We start from the raw sequence: 26,569 nt of genomic DNA on the forward strand, positions 1-26,569 counted from the left end.
AAGTCTGACATGGTGTTTGCCCCAGCCAAGAAGTACGTGCATATACGAGTGTTGCCGGAGGCCGAAGAAACTACTTTGAGTGTTTCTGCCCACGTGTGGAAGTAAGAAACAAAAGCCCCAGTTTCAAGCCTTAGGACCTGGGGCCGTGGCTTAGGGCCGGGCCGTAAGCCCGTAAGCCTAGGTAACTGTAATAATACAGAACTATAGAGTCTAGACTACCAATGATATTGTAAGCCTAGCAAAGACAATCCAATTTTTGTAGAGAGTGTTCATCATGATAAACCAACGAGCATATGATATTTGGAGTATCAAATTACATATCTGCTGCGCCGGGTTTTAAGAGAAGCCCGGGCCTGTGGCCAGCATATCGTCAGTTCCTGCTCCCATATCCTTTTAGTAAATCTGAAATTAAGACATTCAACAGCCTTGCGCCATTGGGGTGCCCCATTGTATAATGATGACCGCATATTTGCAATGAATAGCATGATCCCCTCTCCCAGCTGACGTGGTTACTATCGTCTCATAGGTCCAGTCGGAAGGATGATATCTCATTGATACGCAACTGCAACATTGGAAACAATCTACTGCATATTGCGCGCCAAGCAAATTTTACACGAGCTTCTTCGGATGGTTACTGGCGACAATCGCAATTATGGAGACCCCAGGAGAAGGATCGACCTACCTACCACCAAGAAGGGGCAATGCATCCTTCATACACGTGGACGCAAGACATTGTACATGTCCTTGGGACACATAAAAGGCATGGAATTCTCAGTAGGAAGCTGTATAGATTCTGGTAATATCATCAGGAAAAAAAGGAATTCTACGCAAAGATTCAAAAACATCCACAAAGTCTCTCTCACAATGTCTACCAACGGAGTCTTCTCCACACCTATAGCCATTGTTGGCTCTGCGTGCAGGTTTCCCGGGGAGTCAAGTACACCATCAAAGTTGGCTGATCTCCTAAGAGAGCCTCGAGATGTGCGTCGAAAGTTTAATCCCGAAATTCTCAATTTGCAACGGTTCTATGACTCCAACCCCGATGCCCCGGGCTCGACCAATGTCAAGAACAAGGGCTACCTACTAGCCGAGGATACTCGAGTCTTCGATGCTTCTTTCTTCAACGTTAGCCCATATGAGGCCGAGAGCATGGATCCTCAGCTACGAGTCATGCTGGAAGCTGTATACGAAGCATTTGAAAGCGCTGGCTACACACTTGACCAGCTGCGAGGGTCAAAGACCTCTGTCCACGTTGGTGTTATGGCAAGCGACTATTACGATATTCAAACCCGAGATACCGAGACACTGCCTTTATATGCCGGTACCGGTGTGGCTCGCAGTATCTTATCAAACCGCATCTCGTATGCCTTTGATCTCCACGGACCATCGGTCACTCTCGACACCGCCTGCTCCAGCTCCTTAGTGGCGTTGCACCAGGCGGTGCAAGGGCTTCAAGCTGGAGATGCAACCTGTGCAGTCGTGGGAGGAGTGAACCTCATCTTCGATGCTATGTTGTATGTCATGCTGTCCAAACTGCATATGCTGTCACCGGACTCTCAGTCACGCATGTGGGACAAGACAGTAAACGGGTACGCGCGAGGTGAAGGTGCAGCAGTAGTGGTGCTGAAGCCTCTTGACCGGGCACTCCGTGACAATGACCACATTGAAGGAATCATCCGAGGAACGGGCGTGAACTCCGATGGACAGAGTCCTGGACTGACCATGCCTACCGTGGAGGCTCAGGCAGCTCTCATTCGAGAAACGTATCGTCGCGCTGGGCTGGATCCCATCAAGGATCGGTGCCAATATTTCGAATGTCATGGTACCGGAACCCCAGCCGGAGATCCAGTAGAATCCCGTGCCATCTACGAGGCTATGATACGGGACAGAGAATCAGAACCAACAACCCCGCTTTATGTCGGATCCATCAAGACGTTGATCGGGCACCTGGAAGGAGGTGCAGGCTTGGCGGGGATTTTGAAAGCTCTGCTCTCTATCAAGCATCGAACGATTTTCCCCAACCTTCTCTTCAACGAATTGAACCCGAAGATCAAGCCATACTATGACGGATTCCAGATACCGACCTCTCCTCTTCCTTGGCCTGAGCTGTTCCCGGGAGAGCCTTTGCGCGTCAGTGTAAATAGCTTTGGCTTTGGAGGCACCAATGCCCATGCCATTATAGAGAGCTATGAACCGCATGGTAGCAATGGAACTGTCGCCGCTACCGAAGCCAAAGGGGCTCACTTGAGTCCTTTCGTTGTCTCGGCTCAGTCTGCATCGTCCCTTCTTGGAAATTCCCAGGCGTTGCTGAAATACCTCAATGATAACCCATCCATCGATCTGACCGATCTCAGCTGGGTTCTCCAGAATAGGCGGACTGCGCATCGCATGAGAACATTTTTCAACTCGCAAACCCGTCATGGGCTGATCCAGGAATTGGAGAAATTTATCTCACAGCACCGTAAATCCACTAGTAAGGACGATGTTGGTATTCGCAGTCGACCTATTGACCCAGAAAACTCGCCGCGCATTTTGGGAGTGTTCACTGGACAGGGTGCTCAGTGGCCTACCATGGGCCGCTGTTTACTGGAAATGTCTCCTTTATTCCGCCGAGTCCTAGAACAATGCGACGAGGTACTCAAAGCCCTGCCAGATGGCCCGGAGTGGTCTCTAGTTGAAGAACTGTCGAAGGATTCTTCGAGCTCACGCGTGGGCGAAGCAGTTATCTCGCAGCCTCTCTGCACAGCTATTCAACTAGCTCTTGCCGAGGTGATCAATGCGATCGGTGTTCGCTTCGATACGGTCCTAGGGCATTCTTCAGGTGAGATTGGTGCAGCTTACGCTTGCGGGATCATTAGCGCTGCTGCTGCTATGCAGATCGCCTACTATCGAGGCATATACGCTCACCTAGCTCATGGCTCCAACGGTCAGAGAGGTGGGATGATGGCAGTCGGGATCGATCAAGATAATGCGCAGACCTTTTGCCAACAGCCTGAGTACCAAGGTCGTATTGGTGTTGCGGCAAGCAATGCGCCGCAGAGCGTAACGCTTTCTGGTGACCTAGAGGCTGTACAGCAGGCCAAGGAGTATTTTGATCAGAAACAAATCTTCGCACGTTTGCTGAAGGTGGACACCGCCTATCACTCCCATCACATGGAGCACTGCGTTTCCAGCTATCTCAAGGCTCTCGAAGCTTGCGATATACAGGTCCAGCCCCCAAAGGATGGTTGTTTGTGGGTTTCTAGCGTTGAGGGCAACATGCAGCTTCTCCAAGGCGACCTGGAGTCACTGAAAGGCCCATACTGGGCTCAGAATATGTTGCAGACAGTTCTTTTCTCCCCTGCAGTGAAGTCCGCAATTGAGCATCGTGGTTCCTTTGACCTGGCCATCGAGATTGGTCCCCACCCGACGCTTCGAGGACCAACGCAGCAGACTATGGAGCTTGCATTAGGTACTGCTTCACCCTATATTGGAACACTGAAGCGCAACTCCAGTGATGTAGATGCAATTGGGGAGACGATTGGCTCTACCTGGTGCCACCTTGGCCCAACTTTCATTAGTTTCGACGGGTTTCGGCGAGTCTTCGTCTCCAACAACGTCTCTGGAACCGCCAAGTTACTAAAAGGCCTTCCGCCCTATGCCTGGGACCATGACCGCATCTACTGGCAGGAGTCTCGGATTTCCCGGAACTTCAGGAAAGGCAACGATACCCGTCACCAGTTGCTTGGACGTCGTGTTCCAGATGATAATGAGCGTGAAATGCGCTGGCGGAACGTTCTCAGGATCAGCGAATTGCCTTGGGCGCAGGGCCATGTTGTTTCAGGAGAGGTGTTACTGCCTGGGGCATCGTATGTTTCATTGTCATGCGAGGCAGCTAGAATCATCGCAAAAGCGAGACCAATTCGGCGGATCGAGGTGGAAGACATTGATATCCGTCGTCCGGTGATTGTTCCTGATACCCGCGAAGGTCTTGAAACCACCTTTACAGTGCGATTGGAGGATTCTAAAGATTCGATTCACATCACCGGGGAGTTTTCTTACTACTATTCCGACACACGTCTTGGGTCCATGATCCATGCCTGTAGCGGCAGGATAATCATACATATTGGTGAGGCAAGCGAGCAGGAGTTGCCCCGTGCGGAGTCCCCAGACCGGACCTACATCCTGTCGATAGCGATGCAGCTTACGACGTGTTCGCCGAGAATGGGTTGATATACTCTGGTGCTTTCCGCCGTCTTCAGGATGTTCAGCGCAAACTTGACTATTCTGTTGCGACGGCTGAGTGGTCTGCTGACGAGTTAGTGGGAGACTACGTTCTACATCCAGCATTGTTGGATGTTTGCTGGCAGAATCTATTCCATGCTCGCGCAGACCCAAGAGCGGGAAAGATTCCTACTGCCATTCTCCCGGTGCGCATCAAGCGGGTAACGGTGAACCCACATGTGGGACTGGCTGAGGCGGAAAATTTCAAACTAAGAACAGAATCGTTCGTTACTGGCCGCAACGGCGCGGCCGTTGCTGGCGATGTGCACATCTACAACTTTTCTTCTGGTCTCGCAGCGGTACAGATGGAGTCGCTGTCCCTCGAGCCTGTTGCGCCACCGACGGAAGAGCAAGATCGTCGAATGTTTTTTGACATAGTGTACAAGCCAGACCCTTCATTAAGTCTGATCGAGCCGATACTCGATCCGAAACGAGGTCAAAGAGTCAAGGAGCTTTCTGCAGATATTGAGAGAGCAGTTCTGTTCTACGTTCAGCGTGTGCTGGAAGGGTTGCCTCCAAGTGAAAGATCGAGCTTGACGTGGTATCATCAGCGGCTGGTTGAGTCCTTTGAGAGCTCCCTACAGCTAATTCAGGAAGGACATCACCCAGTCGCAGAGAAATCTTGGATTGCCGATCAGCCCGAAGTTCTAGACATGATCCTCTCGAAATGGTCAGGAACGGTTGATCTGGAGAGTGTTCGGCTTGTTGGAGAAAACATGCTCGACTTCCTGAAGAGAAGGACGTCATTTTTAGAAGTAATTATGAAGGACGACCTAGCTACCCGGCTATACAGCGAGGGCTGCGGTCTCGCCGAGGTCAATCAAGGCATGTCTGGCATTCTCCAACAGATTTCCCACAAATTTCCGCAGGCAAAATATGTGGAAATTGGAGCCGGTACTGGATCTACAGTAAGTATAAATGCTTTCTTTGTATATTGTGAACCTCAACATGTGCTGACCCGCCTCACAGACTGACTGCATTCTGCGAACTATTGGTAGCGCATTTTACTCATACACTTTCACGGACATCTCCCCGGGGTTTTTCGGTGACGCAGCCGATAGGTTTAGCGACTTCCGCAGCAAGATAATGTTTAAGACTCTCGACGTGGAGAAGGATGTTGGTCCTCAAGGTTTCCAGAAGCATGCTTACGACGTCGTCGTTGCTTCTAACGTACTTCACGCAACGGCCCACATCGCAGAGACTTTGAAAAATGCACGCTCTCTATTGAAGCCAGGTGGCTTCTTGCTTCTTGTCGAAATTACAGGTACTGAGATCATGCGAACTACGTTCTGCGTGGGAGGCCTGCCTGGATGGTGGCTGGGTGCAGGCGAAGGACGAAGATTGCATCCTGGAATGACCACTGAGGAATGGCACAATACACTTCAGGAAACAGGCTTCTCGGGCGTCGACTTGGTATTCCATGATATGCCCGACCCAAGACAGCACTGCATGTCTTTCATGGCCACCCAAGCGGTCAACCATACAGTTCAGCAACTGCGAGAGCCCTTGGAATATCTTGCCGACGTACCCGAAATAAAGTCTCTCCTCGTGGTCGGTGGAAAGACGCTGCCTGTGTCCAAGACAGTGACTGCCATCCAACGACTGGTGGGCCGGGCATGGAGTAGTCGCATCACAATTGCAAGTGATATCGAAGCAATTGACTTCTCCCGCGTCGGAACACAGGCGGACGTCTTGTGCCTGCAGGAGTTGGACACTACTTTGTTCTCAGAAACAATCCCTTTCAGGAGACTGAAAGCCCTTCAAACAATGATCGTGGCAGCCCGCAATGTGCTTTGGTTGACCACCAAGAGAAGAACCGATAACCCCCAGGCTAACATGATGGTGGGCATGGCAAGAGCCATAAGCAAGGAGCTGCCCCACGTTAATATACAGTTTCTGGATTTGGATTCAATCGCCAGTCCATCGCTAGCAGCTCGAAATATATTGGAGACTTTCATCCGATTGAAGACACTTTCGGTTCACGACCACGATGAAACCCCCCTTATGTGGCCACAAGAGCCAGAGCTTGTCCTGGAGGGGTCCGACACGCTCATTCCACGTGTGAGGCCCGACCAGCAGCTCAATGATCGTTACAATGCTAGATTCCGAAATATGAACAAGCTCGCGAGTCCTGACACTTCCATTGCCCTTATTCGTCAGCGAGATAAGCTGGCTTTGGTTGAATCGGCACTGGGATCGTTTGACGGTGTAGAGCGCGTGCGTGTCAGAGTTCAATATTCCCTCTCTTTCCCCGGTCAGAAAGGAGAGGAGCTCTATCTTAGTGTGGGCCAGTTGTTTCACTCTAATAAGCATATCGTGGCTGTTTCGGAGAGGAACACATCCATCATCAGGGTTCTCCCAGAGGATATTGCCTTTATTGATGATAAGCATTGCAACGGGGCCGTTCTTGAGGGAATAGCCGATCAAATCGCGGTGGCCGGACTTCTAAGCTCCGTTCAAGAGGGCGGCTCGGCTCTTATATACAATCCCAGAGCAAACCTAGCCGCGTTCTTCGCTGCTGAAGCGCGTCGGTGTGGACTGGAGTCGTTTTGTGCGTCCTCTCATACTACGGTCCCTCAAGGCTGGGTATATATCCACCCACAAAGTTCTGTCCGTGCTGTCCAGCGTCTGCTACCACAGAATGTTACCGTGTACCTTGACTGTTCAACCTCTTCAAACTTGACAATAAAAACTGTTCAATCCGCACTACCATCGGGCTGCAAGATGTACAGATGGGACAACAGCTTGTTCCGGCGCGGGTTGGGCTCCAGTCCTAGTATCCAGATGTCTCTCGGAGCTGCGTACGCGGGGCTACTAGACCATCTGACCAACTCTGTTGGCAGCAACGCGCTACACTGTGAGATTGATGTGTTGAATATCGCAGAAATTGCCAGACTTAACGCGTCGATCCTTGACCGCGCTCACATTACCTGCTGGGAGACAACTCGGCCACCAACCTTGCTCATCCAACCGCCTGACACGTCGATCCTGTTCGACAGCGCGAAGACTTATCTAATGATTGGTATGGCAGGTGGCCTTGGCCTTTCCGTCTGTGGATGGGCTCTGCAGCACGGTGCCAAGCGGCTTGTTATTACTAGCCGTAAGCCGAACATGGACCCGCAATGGCTAGCAGACGCTCGAAAGCTAGGGGCCGAGATTCAAGTGCGGTCTGTAGATGCAGCTGACCGAGCATCGCTGGAGTCCACTATCTCCGCTATTCGAGAGACCTTACCTCCCCTGGGTGGCGTCTGCAACGCAGCCATGGTCTTGTCAGATAAGCTGTTTGTGGATATGGATGTTGACGCCGTGGTAGACACGTTCAGACCCAAGGTTAACGTCTCCAAGTATCTAAATGAGATATTAGCAGATACCCCTTTGGACTTCTTCATCATGTTCTCCTCTGCCCTTTCCATCACCGGTGGGCAAGGATCGGCAAACTATCACGCAGCTAACCTGTTCATGACCGCATTAGCTGCACAGCGCAGGCAGAGCGGACGTCCAGCCTCAGTGATGCATATCGGATACGTCACTGACGTCGGGTACTTCACCCGTGTCGACAAGAGCTCCAGGGAATATATTGGACGGATGCATTTCGCGCCTCTTTCAGAGACTGATATCCACCACGCCTTTGCAGAAGCCGTTCTTGCAGGCAAGCCTAATAGTGAGCGTTCATGCGAGGTTGGGGTGGGTGTTGAGCCACTTGAAGAAGGACAGGAACCTGCATGGTCATCTGATCCTCTCTTCTCCCACTACCTGCCGACAGCCCATGTTCATGATAAGAAGGACGGTGCCCAATATGGCCGTGATGATATCAAGAAGCAGATTCAGGAAGCCGAGACGGAAGATGAAGTCATCGCGGTCGTGCAGGAAGCCCTGTGTGCCAAGATCGAGACAACGTTGCAACTGCCCACAGGAGGTGTCGATGCCGATGCGCTGCTCACTGAGTTGGGAATTGATTCCCTCGTGGCTGTGGAGATTCGAGGATGGTTTTCGAAAAAGATAGGCATCGATGTCCCAGTCGTGAAGATCCTGGGAAGGAGTTCAGTAGCCCAAATCTGTACGGACGCGTCTAAGGAGATCATGGCAACAAGAGTGGGGATAATCCCAAAGAACGGCGATGCTGAGCCGGAAATTTCCAGTGAATCTCATGCCCTCTCTGACATTGGTGCTTCAGACGTTTCTCAGTCAGGAAAGGCTACTCCACCTAGCACCGATGATGAACAGGCAGCTCCGGGCCCTGAAGATGTCGATGTCACGCAGGAAAAAGACGAGCATAGAAAAATCAACTTTGAACCCGCTACAAAATCTGCTGCAAATATTGATCAGGACATCATTCACACGGAACGAATGTCTGCGGCCCAGTCGCGAATCTATGTGCTGTCCAGTCTCATGAATGACCCAACTGCCTACAGTTTGATGATTCGATACGATATCGAAGACACGCTTAATATTGAGCGGCTGCGCAATGCTCTGACAACCACGATGCAGCACCACGAGTCCCTTCGAACCTGTTATTTCGCTCGCCGGGAAGACAATCAACCCACCCAAGGTGTTCTGTCTTTCCCAGTCCGCCGTTTTAAGTATGTCCCGAATGCCAAAGAAGAGGATATCGCCGCTGAACTGGAGGCTGCGAGAACAAAGGTGTGGGATATCGAAAACGGAGAGACGCTGAGCCTGACCGTTTTATCCCGAGATTCTCAGAGACACACATTGGTCTTGGGTTATCACCACATCATTCTGGACGCGTCTGGCATGCGACGTTTTATTGCAGATCTCAACTGTGCCTACAACGGGCAACCACTAAAGATGACCGGCGGGACTTGCGTCGAGTTCGCTCGCAGAGAGCAGGAGAGTCGGGAATCAGGCGCTTTGGAGAGTCACTTGCAGTACTGGCGGAGCGAATACTCCCCTCTCCACGATGTGCTCCCACTGCTGCCGATGTCGAAGACCACAGTCCGTCCAGATACGCAGCGCGTAGTCAGCGTCCACGCGTCGCGCGTGATAGACGGGGATACCGTTGCAGTGGTCAAACAAGCATGTCAGGCACTTGGCATCACTCCTTTCCAGTTCTATCTGACCGTTGTTCAAATTATGCTGGCGCAATCCCTCGAAATAGACGATTTGTGCATTGGCGTGGCTGACGCAAACCGCCCGGATGCCGAGTTCATGGACACTGTTGGGTTTTTCCTGAATCTGCTGCCGGTCCGCTTTCAAATTCCTGCTGGCATCACGTTTGCTCAGGCTGCTCAAAGCACAGCTCAAAAGATGGGCTCCGCCTTCGAGAAGTCTGTGCCGTTCGACATATTGCTAGACGAGCTGAACATTGCTCGTTCATCATCCCATACACCGTTGTTCCAGGTCCTGGTCAACTATAGATTGGCAATGACAAAGAGCATTCCCTTCGGCAATAGCTCTCTGACCATAACCGATGGGGAAGAGGGTCGGAACCCCTACGATGTCACTTTCAGCTTCCTGGAGTCTCAGTCTGAAGGCCTCGGGGTTACAATGGATTGCTTGGAATCTCTCTACGACTCCGAGGGCACTGAGAGGCTCATTGACATGTACATGAGTCTTCTGAAAGGGCTGGCACGCAACGTGAATATCAAGGTCAACGAGTGTCAGATCTACAATGAAGAAGCAGTCTCCGAGGCTGTGAAAATTGGCCAAGGCAAACAAGCTAACACAAATTGGCCTGCAACGGTTTCGGAAAAATTCCAAGCAGTTTGCCATGACTGCATGGACAGAGTTGCTGTCCAAGATGAATCGTCTGGTCTGACATATCAGCAGCTAGAGGCGCGCGTGAACTCAATCGCAGCAGCAATTCAAGATACGGGTCACGGTACCGGCACTCGCATCGCGGTTCTATGTGAACCGTCAAATGATCTCATAGCATCGCTTCTTGCTATCCTTCACATTGGTGCCATCTATGTTCCGTTAGATGTCAGTCTTCCTGCTTCTCGTCACGCGGAAATCATTTCCAGTTGCCATCCGGGCTTGGTAATCTGTGATGCAGGTACAATCGAATCAGCTGAGCAACTCGCGCATGAATGTCCAGCAATCCTGCCTATCCTCCTCAGAATTGACAAGGTCGAAGATCTCCATGAATCAGTTCCCTGCTTAGCCCAGCCTAGCTCTCCCGCCTTTATTCTCTACACGAGCGGAACAACGGGCAAGCCGAAGGGAGTCGTGTTGTGCCAGGGAAACGTCGTTAATTGGCTTGCGCATGCGATCAAGGCATATAATCTCGATACGGCCCCTGCTTCTGTTCTCCAACAGAGCTCCTTCGGCTTTGACATGTCTCTAATCCAGATATTCTGTGCTTTGTCCTCCGGTGGTACTCTGATTATCGTGCCACCAGAACTGCGACGGGACCCTTCCCAGATCGCACGACTGATTCATCAGCACGATATTGGGTGCACATTTGCTGTACCCTCCGAGTATCTCTTGTGGCTTCGCTATGGTAGAGAATCTCTCAGGCAGTGTACGAGATGGCGCTTGGCATGGATGGGTGGAGAAACATTTCCTCATCAACTCAAACGTGAGCTCCGACGATTGGAACTCCCGGCTTTATCAGTAAGCGACAATTATGGCCCAACGGAGGTTACTTTCACGGCAACTGCCAAACCTGTGTCCCTTGATGCCGAGGACAATACCAACTCCGGAAGCCCGATCGGCAAAGTTCACCCCAATTATTCGATCTGCATTCTAGATGCGAGCCAGCGTCCGGTCCCTATTGGTTTCCGTGGGGAAATCTGCATTGGGGGTGCCGGTGTCGCTTTAGGCTACTGGGAAATGTCTGCTGAGACTGATGGCAAATTCATTCCAGATCCTACCACGGTCTCCCGTAACGAATTATCAACTGCTGGTCGATGGTATCGAACGGGTGACCAGGGATGTTTGGCGTCTGACGGCACCGTAATATTCCTTGGGCGGCTCGGAGGTGACACGCAGGTGAAGCTGCGAGGCCAACGCATCGAACTCGCGGAAGTTGAGGGCGCTCTTTTGAAATCAGGGGTTTATCTGCTATCTACAGCAGTAGTGACTGTCCGAGATGGAGACCTCATCGCCCACGTTATCCAGAATCCTGGAAAGCACATCGACCGCGATACTATCAAGAGGAAACTTCTTACGGGTCTCCGTCTTCCACAGTATATGCATCCAGCGCGAGTCATTGTTGTCGATGACCTCCCCAGAGCGAGCACTGGAAAGATTGATCGCCAGGCCGTTATGAAACTACCACTTCCTGGCAGCGATTTCAGTGCTGACGAATCTACTTCTGAGCTGAGTCTTCGCGAAGTGGAACTGAAACTGCTCTGGAGCCGTGTCTTACCGGATCCATATCAAGTGCTGACTGCCGAATCTGATTTCTTCCTCGAGGGAGGCAATTCACTGCGGTTAACAAAGTTGCAAAACGAGATCAAAGAGACATTAGGAGTTCTGGTGTCTACACGTGAACTCTACTCTGCTCCCACGCTTCGACAGATGGCGGCTCGAATTGGATCCGAATCCACCAATGATGAAGACATAGACTGGAACGTGGAGACAGCTATCCCAGACAGTCTTATTGCTGCTTCGGGGGAAATATCCAGAGGCATAAGAAAGCCGGCAAATAGGAACCTGAAAGTACTGCTGTCTGGTGCCGCGGGCGTCTTGGGTAATTCTGTTCTCGACGCGCTTCTTCAAGATCCTGCTGTCGACAAAGTTCACTGCATCGCAATCTCCCCTGATGACGAGGAAAGGATACCGACCTCTGAGAAAGTCATAAGCTACCCGGGTAGCCTTTCATCCCCAAACCTTGGCCTAAGTCCATCTGAGTGCACGACTCTGCGGTCGGATATGGATGTCGTTATTCACGCCGGAGCTAACGGACATTGTCTGAACAGCTACACATCCATACGACGAGCAAACGTGGAATCCACCCATTTCCTGGCATCCCTCTGCATGCAGCGTTCCATCCCCCTGCTTTATGTTTCTTCCCAACGTGTCCCTGCTCTAGCGGGTATGAAAGTCCTCCCACCAGTCCCAGTACTCGCAGAGCCTGCCAAAACTGGAGACACGGGCTATATGGCGTCGAGATGGGTCAGCGAAAGATTCCTGCACAGATTTTCTGGACACAACCACTTCAAGGTTGAGATTCACCGCCCTTGTTTGTTCTTTGGGGATCACGCCCCGCCCTCGGACGCCTTGAACGGTGTACTGCGCTACACACGCCTCATGCGGTGCATCCCGCGCTTTGCACGCGTTGAAGGATATGTTGACGTCAAGAATGTCGATGACATTGCTCGAGACATTGTCTCGTCGGCAATCTCTTTGGCAGGGCAGACTAACACGGGTATCCGCTACCGCCATCACTCAAGTGGCCGTAAAGTAACACTAGATGAATGGCCTGAATACATGGAAGAGTTGTGTGGAGAGCCATTTGAAGTGCTTGAGCTGCCCGACTGGATTGCCCGAGCAAGGAAAGCAGGGATTCACCCGCTGATAGCAACGTATTTGGAGGGTGTAATTGAAAAAGAGGAGCTCGCTCTCTTCCCGTATCTAGGGGAGTCTATGTAGTGACCAGGGTGTCTGAGGGTCTGGAGTTTGGCGCTATCCTCGCTTCCTGACGTCGGTGATGCAGATTGTTATTAGATATCAGATTCCGGCAATATGATTACCATTTTTGTTTTACATGCTCAGAATCAAAGAACAGATAATCAAGGTCTAAATTGTGTATTTGATGTTTGATGAGATTAGGTTCGCGTCAAGATGAGGAATACGTAAATGGGAAGGCATAAATCAGGCAGGGATTGTTGATTCATCTCTCGCAGAGAATGGTACTTTGAATGACACGAGGCCCTCGTTAAAGTGAGATAGATAACAAATGAAAATGCAAATAAGTAAAGCAACGTGCGAGAACCCTATGTCATCTCTCAACAACCTAATCTCTAGGCTCTGATAATACTTATTCATATCTAGGTGCTTGATACACTAGCACTGGTTATCTCTGCCGGCGTCTTTGGGGGCGTGTACCCCTTGGAAAATATGCAAAGCTAAGGCTGCGGGTTGACACCCCAGCTAATCTATCTGAACTTACTCTTAGTCCTCTCAGAATGTTAATAAAGTTTTCTGGTACTTGGCTGGGCCACTGACCATTGTTTGTCCCTGGTAGATCCATCAAAATCCGGGGGTGGGACATCTCTACCCGAAGTTGTTGGATCCAGGTATCAAATGAAACAGTTGCCCTTTCACCATCGTAACAAGCGGAACCTCTTGAGGTACTATCTGATTCAGGTCTCCCACTCTGACTACCCACAGGATTATTACAGAAGCGCATATGTCTCCCTCGATAGCCCGGATTTTGAACCCGAGAATATTGTAACCTCAGGTTGGTTCCCAACCAATGAAAAATTAGTTGCCAGAATCTCGTGATCTCGGCCGCACTTTTTGAAGAGAAGGAAAGGCCTTCGCTTTCCCCGTCCATGGACCCTGGATCAGGCGCTGAGACGATCAGATCTTTTAAACCTACTGATTTCAGACTGAGTCGCCGTAAAGTGGAGGCTGCACTGTCCAAAAACGCCTTGAGCGTATCCACTGTGACCTCAACCGACTGAAGGCTGGGATCCTGTAGTTGCGTGAATTGTACACCCTGGGATAGACTTTCAAAGTACCAGTACTGTGGGTTCAGTTCATATTTTGGGATCCATTGAGAGAATACTGGCGTCTTGAGCGTTGACGCGGCAGCGACAAGAATATCGAGAAGGGAGCAAAGACTAATCTCATCCTGGTCTCGCTTTTGAGAAAGGCGGAGGCATATATGGAGGGATTCCAATTCCCTTGAAACCAGACACAACAATCTTTTGTAATGCTCTTGTGTCAGGTGAAGGCTCCATAGAGATAGACCACAAAAGTATGTGCCGTTGCATGTAGGGAGTTTTTGGATCTTTCGCTTGGACTTGATGATTATTTCCACAAGAGCAGAGAAGGCCAAAGCATGCGCATTGCCAATGACTTGTGGGAAAGGTATATGAACCCAAGTTGAAGGGCGACCAGTGTAACTGAGTTTATTGGTCAGCTTGGGCAGGCCTAGACAGCGAACATGATTGCCCTCTGCTGAATTGAGCAGTCTCTGTGCTAAGTGAAGAGGGAAACGCTTGAGACAGCACCCTCGTAGATGTGCAAGTCGACTTAGCAGCACAAAACAATTACACGAGCACACGTAGGCTCCACGAAATATCAAGGGCATGAATTTAAATGGATCAGATAAACGAGGTATAGAGGCGTGTTGGTCATAGACTATCTAGACATACTAGATAGACTATTCATTCACGTATAAAAATTCGGCCCTTTTACCCGTTGCGTCTTATCATATGAAGTGCGGTGGTTCCCCACTACAATATATAAGCTAATACATTGTCCAACCACCACTTGCACAAATAACCTGGCCTGATACCCATGAGGCATCAGGGCCTGCCAACCACCCAACAATGCTCGCAATCTCCTCCGTTGTGCCGAGTCGCTGCTCAATAGGCGTCGTCGCCTTCTGCATATCGATAATTTCCTTCGGAATCTTATCCAGCATATCGCTAGGCACAGGTCCTGGCGCCACAGCGTTGACGGTCGTGCCATCTCCGCCTAACTCGCTGGCCCAGGTGCGCGTAAAACCTTCGACAGCGGCCTTGGAAGCGCTATAAAGGCTAATATTCTTGAAGCCAAAGCGTGCTCCCACGGAGCTCAAGTTGATAATTCGGCCCTTGGGTGCTAGATAAGGAACCACAGCCTGCGTCATAAGCATGAGACCACGTACGTTAAGGTTAAACACCTTATCGTAATCTTCAATCGTTAAGCTCTGTATATCGCCCACCGTCTCGATACCAGCACTATTCACTAAAATATGGATTTGAAGTTCATTGCTGCCAACGCAAGTCTTAAGGTGCGAAATGGCCTTCTGTGCTCCTGAAGTTGTTGATAGATCGACCTGGCAGGTCCATGTGATTGGTTTATGGGGGAGTCGGCTAATCTTCGCCCCTAGCTCGTTAACAGCAGATTCACTGTTGTCTGAGACATAGGTGATATACACCTAGCTCTCGTTAGCCTTCAATTTCTCATTTTCCAAAACATGAAAAGGTCCCTTACATTTGCACCACGGCGGGCAAGCTCCCATGCGATACCGGCACCAATTCCACGTGATGATCCCGTCACTATTGCTAGCTTGCCTTGGAGAGGAAGGGCAAAATTAGTTGCGATGCCGTCCATTGTGTCAGTGATTTAGGCCAGTCTGCGAAGAGAAGTGATTCGCACTGTTCCTTCAAAATTGTCCTGTGATTCGACACGGGACCTCAGAGGGTATTTAATTGATAATTCTCAATAGGGCTGCTATCAGGGCCCTCACATTCTTGGACTCAGCTAATCTCTTTGATGACCAATGACATCATACAATTGATTAGTGTTCGGTGATATGGCATTAACGCCGAGACTAATACCGAGAGACAGAAGGTCACCTACTCAAGAGGCCTCACCGCTACCCTGGGATGTGCAATCGGACAATGCAATCGAAACTCAAGCAGGCAATTTGCAGGTTCACATAAGAATGCATCCATAAGCATCGCGCCACCGCGTCTCCAGACCGCTGATAAGGACGCAACAGGGCCACCTTAGCAATATCATCCTGTTCACAGTGACAATAACAGACCCGTATTTCAGGGATTAATGTTCCCGAGGTCATTTTGCGCCCAAGCATTGCGTGTTGCAGTTCAATGGAAGATCCACTGTTCATATTTTTCAGCGGGTATATATGAGGCAATATATGCAGCAAGGTGATCAGATTGATTTCGTTCAACTCGAGTTGTTATATATACATCTCGGGAATTAATTCTGTTGATACAATTAGGTTCCTGATCTGCACTGGCCTGATATACAACAGAAATCAGTGACTATTTGCCTTTTGATTCCGGGCAACCCCTTCATCATAAGCCCCCGCACGCACGAAGAAAGGATACAGAACGTCTTCCCTGGTGCGATTTGGATTTTGCGTTTGGGCGTCTTGCCCAGGTGCCAAGAAAACCTTGAACGCTTCGCCCCTGTGACCCGATCTACGAAGCCTGCAGATGGACATATAGTATGCGGCCAAATAGTTAATGAAACTGTTGCTCTCTTCCATCGCTAGTTAGTCTGTCTTCAAATGATTAAATGCTCACTGTGGCCAATCACAACATAGATCATTGAATTTTGTAACTTTAACAATAGGTGAATTTACGATTACTCGAGTGTATCATTCTATCGCGTGATAGATCCTGTAGATAAACCCTCGGGATATCGGCTCCGAGTACATAAATTCCCGCATACTGGCAGGCTGGAAATCTACAGTCAATTGATCAGATCGCATTTTCAATTGAGTACCTTTGGCACTGCATGTCGACTGAAGCGGGGCTGTAGAAGAAACGTCTTCCCCCTGTGTCACTTTTTCTTACTTTGTACTCCAACATTCGAGACCTTCGACCGCGTATACACATTTTGGCATCATTCATAAATCCGGAGGGGCTATTGCTATCCTCCCCGCGCTAGGTAGTGGTAACATAGCTAATAAGCAGACGGATACTCTTCCATCTCTTCATTCATGCGCAACCCCAACGAATTTGCTAATGCGCCTTTCCCTTTCTTTTCAACCCATCTACTTGATGACGGCTGTGGATGCTTAACCCTCCTGGAAATTAAATTAAATTTTTAGCTGTGAGCCTTGCCCCTCTTCAATAGGCAAGATAAACATCGTGTGGCGGGTGGGGCGCGAACGACTCCGCGCCAACAGTCTCGTGGCGTTCAATACCGGGACCGAGCCCCACCACGTTCCAAAAGTCTTATGCCGACCGAGTCAAACTCATGGAACACCACTGCACATTTGCACATACGAGAAGATCACACAAACCTTAATAGGAAAAAGAAGCTGACATGTATTCTATGATTTGAATGAAGCGCGATTTATCTAGATCCTTAGATTTTTTGCCTTCCATTGAGTCCATAGCGGTTGCTTTGCTCCAATAGTCACAGTTTGCTGCCTCAATAGTTCTCAATTTAGCACATGTAACCACGGTATTATTGATTATTGATTGCAACCCTTTGGATAATATCTGCAACATTCGGCCCCTCTTCCTTCGCACCCCTCTCCCCCTTTGAATCCACAGTCAAGCCTTGTTGTACTTCTCAAAAGCCTTGTAGATCTCGGGGAAATAGATATCAAACCGAGAATTGCCAACTACTCGAAATTCCATCTTGTTCATGATATATGATATAGTCATTCTCCGGCGGCGATCCATGACGACGGCAGATCCACCAAAACCACCCCAGGAGCAAATTCCATCCTCTTCCGGAATATAAGGCAACACACCGTCGGTAGCTGGCAGTGAAAGGCCAAGGGCGAAGCGCGACTTCGTCATGATGTTTGGATCAGCTGATCTGATTTGTTCCTTTAGCATCTCATCAATAGTGTGGGAAGTAAGATACTGTCTATCATTGACGATACCATCAAGGGCAACGATAGAACCGACAGATGCTAGTGCACGTGCATTAGAGAATCCTCCCATAGCACCATTCTGAGACTTTCGGAAAATTGGGTTGTTGGGAGTTGAAGCATCCATTAAAGAGCCTATGAGGGACCGAAGTAGGATACTAGTGGTAGGATCAAGGCCTTCTGCAGAAGGAATAGCATCCGGTGGGAATGGGATAGTATCAGCAGTCCTAGCCTCATCTTTCTCCGAGACACCAAGCTGAAAGTCAGCCCCTAAAGGTGTAGTGATCTCTTCGCTGATGAACTGGGCCAGAGACTTTCCTGTGATACGATGGACAATCGTACCCACGAGAAGACCATAGTTCGTGTATTGGTATGCGCTCTGCGATCATGGAGTAAACCAAGGAGCTTGTTCAGCAATGCTCTGAGCTGATTTTTGTTCATCTTGCATTTCCTCAATAGTAATTCCCCCCATTAAAGGCAACAACTCCAGAGGTATGGCTTAAGACATGAATTACCTTAACATTCTCTTTGCCGTTCGCTGCGAATTCAGGCCAATATTTCGCTACTGGCTCATTGACATCTAAAAGGCCTCGATCAACAAGGAGGTGAGCGGCCAGGATAGTGAGAATCTTGGTGGAGGACCAAATTCCAGTGATAGTGTCTTTTTCCCATGGCTTGCTAGAGCTCGCATCTGCGTAGCCACCCCAGAGATCTACGACATTTTTGCCGTCGATATTGATACAGAGGGAAGCACCCGCTTCGCCACCATCAGCAATCTTTTGCTGCAAAAGGTCCCGCACTGAATTAAAAGCAGAATGACAGGAACCGTGCAGCTCAGCCATAGCGTACCAACTTGTTTAGGTGTTTGATGGAAAAAAGAATAAAAGTTGACTGTGGAGTATGATAGCAACAATAGTGAGAGCTAAGAGAGCAAATTACGAATCTTTGAGAAACGAAAAACGGCTTAGGGCGGGGTTTTCATATGCTGTACAGTATGTGTACGCTATACCTCATACAGCACACAGGACAAAGCCTCCCGGACTAGTAATGTCGATCAGTGGATCCCGGGTGGCCTGGAGTTGTTAGCTAGGTGCCTCCATACAGTATGCCCTAGTATTGTATTCCAAGGACAGTGTCACGTTTCTTGGTCCAATTGCATTATGGTGAATACATTTGCCGAATTCCTGCAAAGTTACAGTTGAGTGATTGACGACGCATCCCTAATCCCGAAGTCATGTAGAAAGAACCTAGGTTCTTCACCAGTGCGGGCAGCAACGTTGGAAATAAAATGCGTACCCCTGTTTGAAACTTTAGTTTGCAGCCTAGTGACGAGGTGATTCAAACAGCGCTAGCGCAATCCACGGCTACACTGTACATAAATCTGTCTTGTCGAGACCCACTGGTTGGTCTACATTGAATCTATAGCCACCCGGCCTAGCCGTAAAAAATAGCCCCCACGCGGACGAAGCGCCTCCCCTCCACTTTTTCCCCTCCTTGATCCGCCCCCAAACCCATATTGTACCTTGAGAATCATTGTGGTGACTCCTGCTGAAGCTAAGCGAGGCCTAGTTAAGATGCCATGCAGGTAGATTAGCGGCCAGGTGGTGTGCTTGCCGAACAATGCGACATGCATATGCTTGCGAGTTGAAAAATGGAGAACAAGACCTACATTTCTTCGGCCATCGTGATTTAGAGCTGCCGCTCTCCATCGAAATATTTTCACTCGAGTAATGAGACTTCGAACGAAGACAATATCCATTGACAGGGGATTTTTGCCAGATTAGATTCATCGTGATTATTGTAGTGAACGTGAGGAAGAGATGTTAGGGCAGAGAAGCAAGGGGAGCAGTAGATGTTGTTATCCACATTGATATACATTCAAAAATAGTTGTTAGCGATATTCCTACCTTGCAGATTGGTACATCTTATTGCGCAGGTACTGTTGGATTTTCCTATTCCTGGATTCTTCAATCAATCGTCACCTCGTCCGTCGCGTCACTTTGTCAAAATCATTGAAAGTTTCATGGGAAATCTCGCTGATCTGCATTTTTCCTTCTCTGCTCCTCGAGGTTCAGCGACTCACACCTACTGCAACAATAGGCAAATCCACAAAGATTTACAGATTTCAAAATTTGTCCATGATTTTTGCTGCAATACCTGAATTTGAATGTTCCAACCAACTTGATTCGACGGAGTTGCCTACAAGTGGGGCGATGGGGTGAAATGACTGGCCCCTGAACGGCTTCTTTTGAGGTTTCCACGCTAAGAAAGTCAGCTTTTTGAATCTCAAAGCTGGTGATATCGAGAATGGCAGTCACCCGATCGGCCGCACGCGCCCTGGGCCAGCTCACGAAGCCAGGGGTCACGAAGAAATCAAAGACTACCAGGAAAAGGATGATGAAGGCAAAGGCTAACCAGGAAAATACCACCAAGAAAAGGTTTTCCGTGGCAAAATCCACCAAGGCGAATGAAAAGAAGGCGATAATCCATGATCCTCCTTATCGCGAGCGACTGATTGAATGGATAACTATGAAAGACCCAATCGACGGTGTTATTCCAAACAAGAGCGAACTATTCTCTATTCTACAAAGAATCCGCGGACGGAAAGGTTGCCAGGTAGTCTCGCGAGCACGTCCGTCGGAGCTTAATGGAATTGAGTGGTTAGTGGTTGGTAAGTGGTCTCAAGCTCAAAAGCTTGTGAAGAACTCCTGGCTCTCATATCTAATCAGCTGATAGAGTGGCAGAATCTCGCAACTAGAGATAAGTTTCTCGAATCGGAACTATCCGAGAGCTTAACGCAGGCCCTTGCACCCCGCTCTCCAAAGAAGGAGTTGATCTGGCCAATCGACTGTTGGGACTTTCACCGAGTAATTCGTGCAGACCCACGTTATCCACCCCAAAAGCTCTATGAGATCTTAACGACGTACTTTCCGGTGGACCTGAATGACACTGCTCTGACAACTTTGAGAAGCCTGGCACCTCAATGCGTGTTCCCAGAAGAATTAGTCCCTAACCCTGGGGGGCAATGGCATGATAAATATGCCGACGCTTCAGAATGGCATTGCGGTCAATCTCCTGTGGAGGCGCCAATCATCGTGGCGGAGAAAATAGAGGTCACAGGCGGATTTATGAACGGATTTCTATATCACGAACGTGCGTGGATGGAAAGGGAAATTGAGTTCCGCGGGCAACCTGCTCGGCGTTTGATTCACATCTTCCGGTTTGAGGACGAAGACGGGGAACGATGTTACAAAGAGGAGATGAAACGCAGGAACACACCCAGGGGACGAACTAGTTCGAATGAATGGGAAAATTTCTTCTTAGACTTGCAAGACCTTGGCATGATAGGATATGAGTCCCAGCATGCACGGTTCTTGGAGGTACTGGAGCGTGTGTCAGAAGACAAAGTTTATTTGCCCGGTCAGTTTCCTATGAAAAGACTGCCTGAATTCTTGGTGGAAAGTTCTCTTGGTCTCTAGAGATAAACTGGTTCGCGCAATTTGTCTTTCTACGTGCTCTGCATTTATGTATCCTCATTGATCTTTATAAACTCAACTATCTCCACAACTGGAGAATTGGATACGAGATAACGTGGTTAAAAAAAATAGTACGAGTATCATTCATCTATGGCTATGCGTCATACTTTGTATAAAAAGATTGATTGGAGGTCTATATGGCTGAATAAGACTGAGTGATGCTAGACAGCAAACTGAGCTGGTCTTTTCACATGTTGACAGCGGACCAAGCAAGAATAGCCTCACGCCACATCTCGAAGATTTTACCGAAACTTTTGGAAACGCACCATCATAGGTTGCTTATCCCAAAACCACCAGATACCTTGGTCTTCCCATTGAGGCAGCTCAACGCCAGGCGGAATGGACAGATTATATCTCCACAGCAACCGTGCCAGGATGATCCGCAGCTCCAACCATGCCAGATTCTGCCCCGGACAGTTGTGTGCGCCCAATGAGAAAGGATTAAACGCAATTTTGCTATCGCCTTGGAATTTTGAACTTTGCACATCTTCACCAAGCCAGCGCTCCGGAGCAAAATCCTCCGCATGTGTGAAATTACGCGATGCGCGATAACTTGCGAACGGGGGAACCGAGACCACCACCCCGCCAGGAATAACTTGGCCAGCAATGGTTGCTCCGCCGACAGGCACATTACGACGCATGCCATCTGGGATTGTAGGGCAGAGTCGCATGCCCTCAGATAACACTGCATCCAAATAGGGGACCGATTTCAAGGCGGACCCGGTTATCTCCTGCTCCGATGGAAATGTGGTCCGGAGGATTTGGACAAGCGTGTTGAGTTTGTCCTGGCTGCGAAGGAGATGATTGATTACTCCGGTCAGGACTGTGGTAATGGATTCACTTCCCGCAGCTACAATCATCATGGAATTTACTTCCATTTCTTCTTGAGTCATGGACTCAGATGCCATCATTGTGCCAACTAAATCGGGACGGCTTGCGCCGCCGGCGACTCGTTCGCGAACATTTTGTTCTGTCAGTTTCCACATATCCATTACAGCCTGTAGTGCTGAGGGTGGTGTGATTGCCATGAGAAAGGAGTAGATGGGCGGGTAGAACTTGAGTGCCCCTACGATGATTGCAACCTTGAACTGCCCAACAGTTTGAACCCACGGGTGGTATGTCAGGCCATCTAAACACCCAAAGGAAGAGCCCCATGTTAAATCTCCAATCACGTCAAAGGCAAGATAGTTGATCCATTCAATGACATCAACAGTTGAGATTTTTTCATTTTGGAGACGATCGTCCAGCCTCTCAAATAACTTATCAACGTAGGACTGAATGAAAGGCTCTTGTTCCATAGCATATTGTTCAGAAAATCCAGGCGCGAGTATTTTTCGCAGCCGAGCGTGTTCTGGTTCTGAGCATGCGATCAGATTGGCGGCTGTTTTGCCAGGCGGTTGATCCTTGTATTCGTCTGGGCGGACAAACTCGCGCCCTTTACTGTAAATATCCCGCCAAGCGTCGGGATTGATGAAAGATAGCTCGTCAGGCGCGACGCGAACGATTTCGCCGTATTGCTCATGAAGACGCTTGATCTTATGAGGAAGATTACCGCGCACCATTGAGATAAGGAAAGGAAATCGAAATGCGCGCCATAGTAGCGGGCCCCGGTACTTCGATAGTGGATGAATCCATAGATTGTTGATTACTTGACAAACAAGGTACTGGGGAGTATTAGTAACCTTGTCTTCAAATTTGGTTTGGTACTTCTTGCATTACCAGGATTGGCAGAAGGATGAGGACAGCGACGATCCCCATGGTTGTTGATGCGGACTGGCAAGAAGGATCGATATGGCGAGTGGGGCGCCGTGGCCGTGGAGAATGGACTCGGGAGCGAATAAGAGGCCAGAGGATAAAGCAGTGATCTACGAGCTTTATTGAGAGCTCTTGGAGGAAGACAAGCAAAGCGAAGAGCAATCAGCCACCTCTTGTTGCTGAGAAAGCGAACTGAATTAGGATTAGTGTCAAGCTTTAGGTAACAACTATTCTTTTGTTTGTCCTATCATTACTGCCACGGGAAGGAAATATGTCTCCACGCATTTCCCCCACTTCTGAACTTGCGGCTTAATTATGACGGTGAGTTACATCGGCCGGGCAAGCAAATAAGCACTAGTCAAGAGCAACAGCACGTCGGCGAGACAAGATGGTTGTAGAAACACCCTAATGCCCAAATCACTCTCTCTACGGCCACATGAGTCAGTCACGTTGTAATCAAACAGGGCTCAGTGGATTTACGATCAGGCACTTCCCGCGTGGGGGCCATTCAACAACCCTCTTGATGGCCAAAAGAAAGGGGTCCAAGTATGTTATTCTTACTAATTGATTCCTGTTGGTGGGGAAGTAAATGGTGAAGAGTAGTGAAGAGTAGAAGACCAGAGATGAGCAACAGAGTTAAGAAAATGGCCCCCAACGCAACCATAGCAGGGGTTCTCCTCTGCCCTCTACCGCTCTATTCTGATGTTTAGTAGATGGGTCTAGCCTGAATTCACTTTTCATATAACATTGACCATGTCTTGTTCCTGGCACACGCCCCCTCTTGACCATAAATTGAGTGTCAAAGTCATAACCATGGCTCTGCAATCTATCAAACTGTACTGGAGAACCGGGATTGATAATTTATATCGGATGAGCGATCCACTGACAGCGCTACCCCAGACCAGGTCCCCAACCCCTCTAAAGTCCTCATCATTCTCTAGGAACTCAATATTCCCTATGAGAGCGCTTGGGTTGAGCTGGAGGGACTCAAGCAGAAGCCATTCACAGACGTGAGCCTCAATGGACGAGTCCCCCGTATTTCGGATTACCACTCTCTTCTGGCTGCGGTGGAAACCGCCTTTCTAATGGTTTCCAACAATCATCGACCCCAACACATGGCTAACTCTCTGGGAGTCCGGTGCTATCGTGCAGGTGAGAGCCCCCGCGTGTTTCGCAAGAAAAGACTTTGCAGCTCACTTACGGCCATGCAGTATCTCATCGACACCTACGATAAAGAGCGTAAAGTCTCTTACGATTATTTCCCGGAGAAGCACCAATCAGTCCAGTGGTCCTACTTCCAAGCCTCGAGGCAAGGCCCCTATTTCGGACTATCAGCATGGTATGTCGAACTCAATTTTCACCAAGACAATATCTCTGTTTAGGTATTTATATTTACCTGCGACTCAACAAGGTTCAACGTCTTCCACGAAAAGATCTACGGCAAATCCCCAGAATCGGCCAAGGTGCGCCATGAAGCGGAAATTAAGCGCGTTGCGGGTGTCCTGGATACGGTTCTGAGCAAGCAAGATTGGCTGGTCGGAGGCAAGTGCACGTATGCAGACTTGTCTTTTGTGATGTGGAACTTCCAAGTACCCTTTCTAATGGCTAGTCGCACGGGTGAGCATGCTTGGCAGCCAGAGGAATTTCAGCATATCACACGGTGGTAGAATGCGATGATGTCGCGGGCATCTGTTCAAAAAGTACTGAAGGTATTGAATGAAACCGAGGTCAAGAGCTCCTAGAAAGAGCCATCCATGAGTGCAAGTTGGGAAACGGAGGTTCCGACGTCCATAATAGTATATATTTCGATATGCTCTAGGGGACAGTTGAAGATAGATATTGTCTCTTGTTGGTGAGGGCTCACGAAAATTTGGAATGGTCAAATAATTGCCACCGGCCACTGCATATTAGAGATTACGCGATAAAAGAAGAAGAATAGTGATAGCGTCCCATGCGAGGTGAGGGAAAACGATCATTTAAGACACGTAGACATTCTCCAAGGCCTCATTTACTCGCTCTTCCACTCCCGCTTGATGAGATCCGCTGCTCTTTCCGCGAATGCGTACACAGTAGCTTGCACATTCGCTGTGCTTACAAGCGGGATAGCACTCGCATCGACAACCCTCGGTCCTTCGATATCATAAGACGAGCCTCAATGTATCTAAAGCTTTGTTTCTTTCATAGTTTATAGCATCAGGCTCCCATTGCAACGTTCTCCGTGACACACTTTATGTTACATAATCAGATGATCTCGCAATCTTAGCCAACTCTCCATCGACTATCAAAATTTGCGTCCAGTCTATCTCATCATATTCCCGTTAGATGTGTTCTCAGAAGCGTAGAGCTCCTCTTTCGTTAGAACATCGTCAAAATATGATCAAACTCAACCAAGAAATCTTTTACACACAAGAGGTATGTATATAGATAGGCCGATTTCAGTGGATCAAGTTCTCAAAAAAGAGAATTGCGTTGCGCCCGTGAGTGATGACATTATAATTGCTGGTGCATCCGAGGTATTGTGCTTCAAGGTCCCGTACATCTTGAAAACCTACATCATGAAGCTTCATATCTCGATCCAAATCAGAGAGGGCGTGTCCGGGCAAGGTCTCAAAATTCATGAATTTTGGACGACGGGTAAAGTTGGCAAACGGATAAAGCGGAGTATCAAGCGTGTGGCTTTCATGCTCAAGACCCATATTCGAATTTAGGCCATGTTGTCTTTTCGTGCAGTATATGGCAATTTTGATGAAAAGATTGAGTAAAACAAATATGAACATCCCGAGGACTAGCCCGATAAGGGAAGATAATATTGACATGGAAAGCGAGCATCCTCTGTCAGCAGCCATATCGAGTTATGTCGCTAGTGAAGGCTGGTGTATTTCTGGAGAGGAGACTTCAACTTGACAGTCATATAAATTGGGTTATTAAATGACTTAAAGAGTTTAAAGTAATTAGATACGTCACCATTATATAGTATACTCTACGTTATTCCCTCATCGCCGCCGCCTGATCCATTAAATACTTGAATGCATCACCCCTGAATATGGTGTATAAGATTTGTGTAATAAGATGGATAGATATTTCAGGGAGTGGGTGTTCTCACATCGTCCTCACCTCTTTCACCCAGTCTGGGATTCTGATCCATAACGCTTCACAATGTACTAAAAATGTTACGCTTTGTCAAAAACAAAAACATACAACAGTCAGGATTCGCATGTGGTCACCCACCATACTACTAACTAACCGGCGTGTGGCTTAAGTACGGCTGAGCGGACGGGAAGCCCTGTTCTCCACACCCTATGGTCGTATGTACTCGAGAATGTACTAGATTACAATATATACCTGATAATGTGCTGTCTGACGCCATGCCACATCGCAATCTTAGGATTCATAGCGTCGAGTCTTTCGATTATCGGTCAAATAGTGATTTCTTTTATTGCAGTACTACCGGGATCTTCCCTTGATTCTATATTGACAATGCCAGTTAAGTAGTGTTGGTGCTAAGGTAAAATAAAGAGCACTGCGTCAATAT

The 26,569-nt window shown here is 48.8% G+C and overlaps 6 protein-coding genes across 6 annotated transcripts; 3 read left to right on the forward strand and 3 right to left on the reverse strand.

The window, feature by feature from the left end:
- Positions 1-864: 864 nt before the first annotated feature.
- On the forward strand, positions 865-12,819 carry N7503_001482 (polyketide synthase; the record flags this gene model as incomplete). Its single annotated transcript, XM_057061029.1, has 3 exons — positions 865-4,127; positions 4,175-5,171; positions 5,233-12,819. 3 exons carry the CDS (start codon positions 865-867, stop codon positions 12,817-12,819), a joined length of 11,847 nt encoding a protein of 3,948 aa, XP_056924991.1.
- Positions 12,820-14,647: 1,828 nt separating this feature from the next.
- Positions 14,648-15,498, reverse strand: N7503_001483 (SDR family NAD(P)-dependent oxidoreductase; the record flags this gene model as incomplete). Its single annotated transcript, XM_057061030.1, has 2 exons — positions 14,648-15,322; positions 15,379-15,498. The coding sequence occupies 2 exons, from the start codon at positions 15,496-15,498 to the stop codon at positions 14,648-14,650; spliced, it is 795 nt and encodes a 264-aa protein (XP_056924992.1).
- A 1,922-nt stretch (positions 15,499-17,420) lies between these two features.
- On the reverse strand, positions 17,421-18,588 carry N7503_001484 (serine hydrolase domain-containing protein; the record flags this gene model as incomplete). Its single annotated transcript, XM_057061031.1, has 2 exons — positions 17,421-18,125; positions 18,262-18,588. 2 exons carry the CDS (start codon positions 18,586-18,588, stop codon positions 17,421-17,423), a joined length of 1,032 nt encoding a protein of 343 aa, XP_056924993.1.
- A 1,465-nt stretch (positions 18,589-20,053) lies between these two features.
- N7503_001485 (uncharacterized protein) lies at positions 20,054-21,225 on the forward strand (the record flags this gene model as incomplete). Its single annotated transcript, XM_057061032.1, has 2 exons — positions 20,054-20,417; positions 20,483-21,225. The coding sequence occupies 2 exons, from the start codon at positions 20,054-20,056 to the stop codon at positions 21,223-21,225; spliced, it is 1,107 nt and encodes a 368-aa protein (XP_056924994.1).
- A 299-nt stretch (positions 21,226-21,524) lies between these two features.
- N7503_001486 (cytochrome P450) lies at positions 21,525-22,844 on the reverse strand (the record flags this gene model as incomplete). Its single annotated transcript, XM_057061033.1, has 1 exon — positions 21,525-22,844. The coding sequence occupies one exon, from the start codon at positions 22,842-22,844 to the stop codon at positions 21,525-21,527; it is 1,320 nt and encodes a 439-aa protein (XP_056924995.1).
- Positions 22,845-24,152: 1,308 nt separating this feature from the next.
- N7503_001487 (glutathione S-transferase) lies at positions 24,153-24,704 on the forward strand (the record flags this gene model as incomplete). The annotated part of the gene is made up of 2 exons (XM_057061034.1): positions 24,153-24,376; positions 24,449-24,704. The coding sequence occupies 2 exons, from the start codon at positions 24,153-24,155 to the stop codon at positions 24,702-24,704; spliced, it is 480 nt and encodes a 159-aa protein (XP_056924996.1).
- Between the last annotated feature and the right edge of the window lie 1,865 nt (positions 24,705-26,569).

This window comes from Penicillium pulvis (assembly GCF_028828015.1).
Source record: "Penicillium pulvis strain IBT 33274 chromosome Unknown contig_12_segment0_segment0, whole genome shotgun sequence".
NCBI lineage: Eukaryota > Fungi > Ascomycota > Eurotiomycetes > Eurotiales > Aspergillaceae > Penicillium > Penicillium pulvis.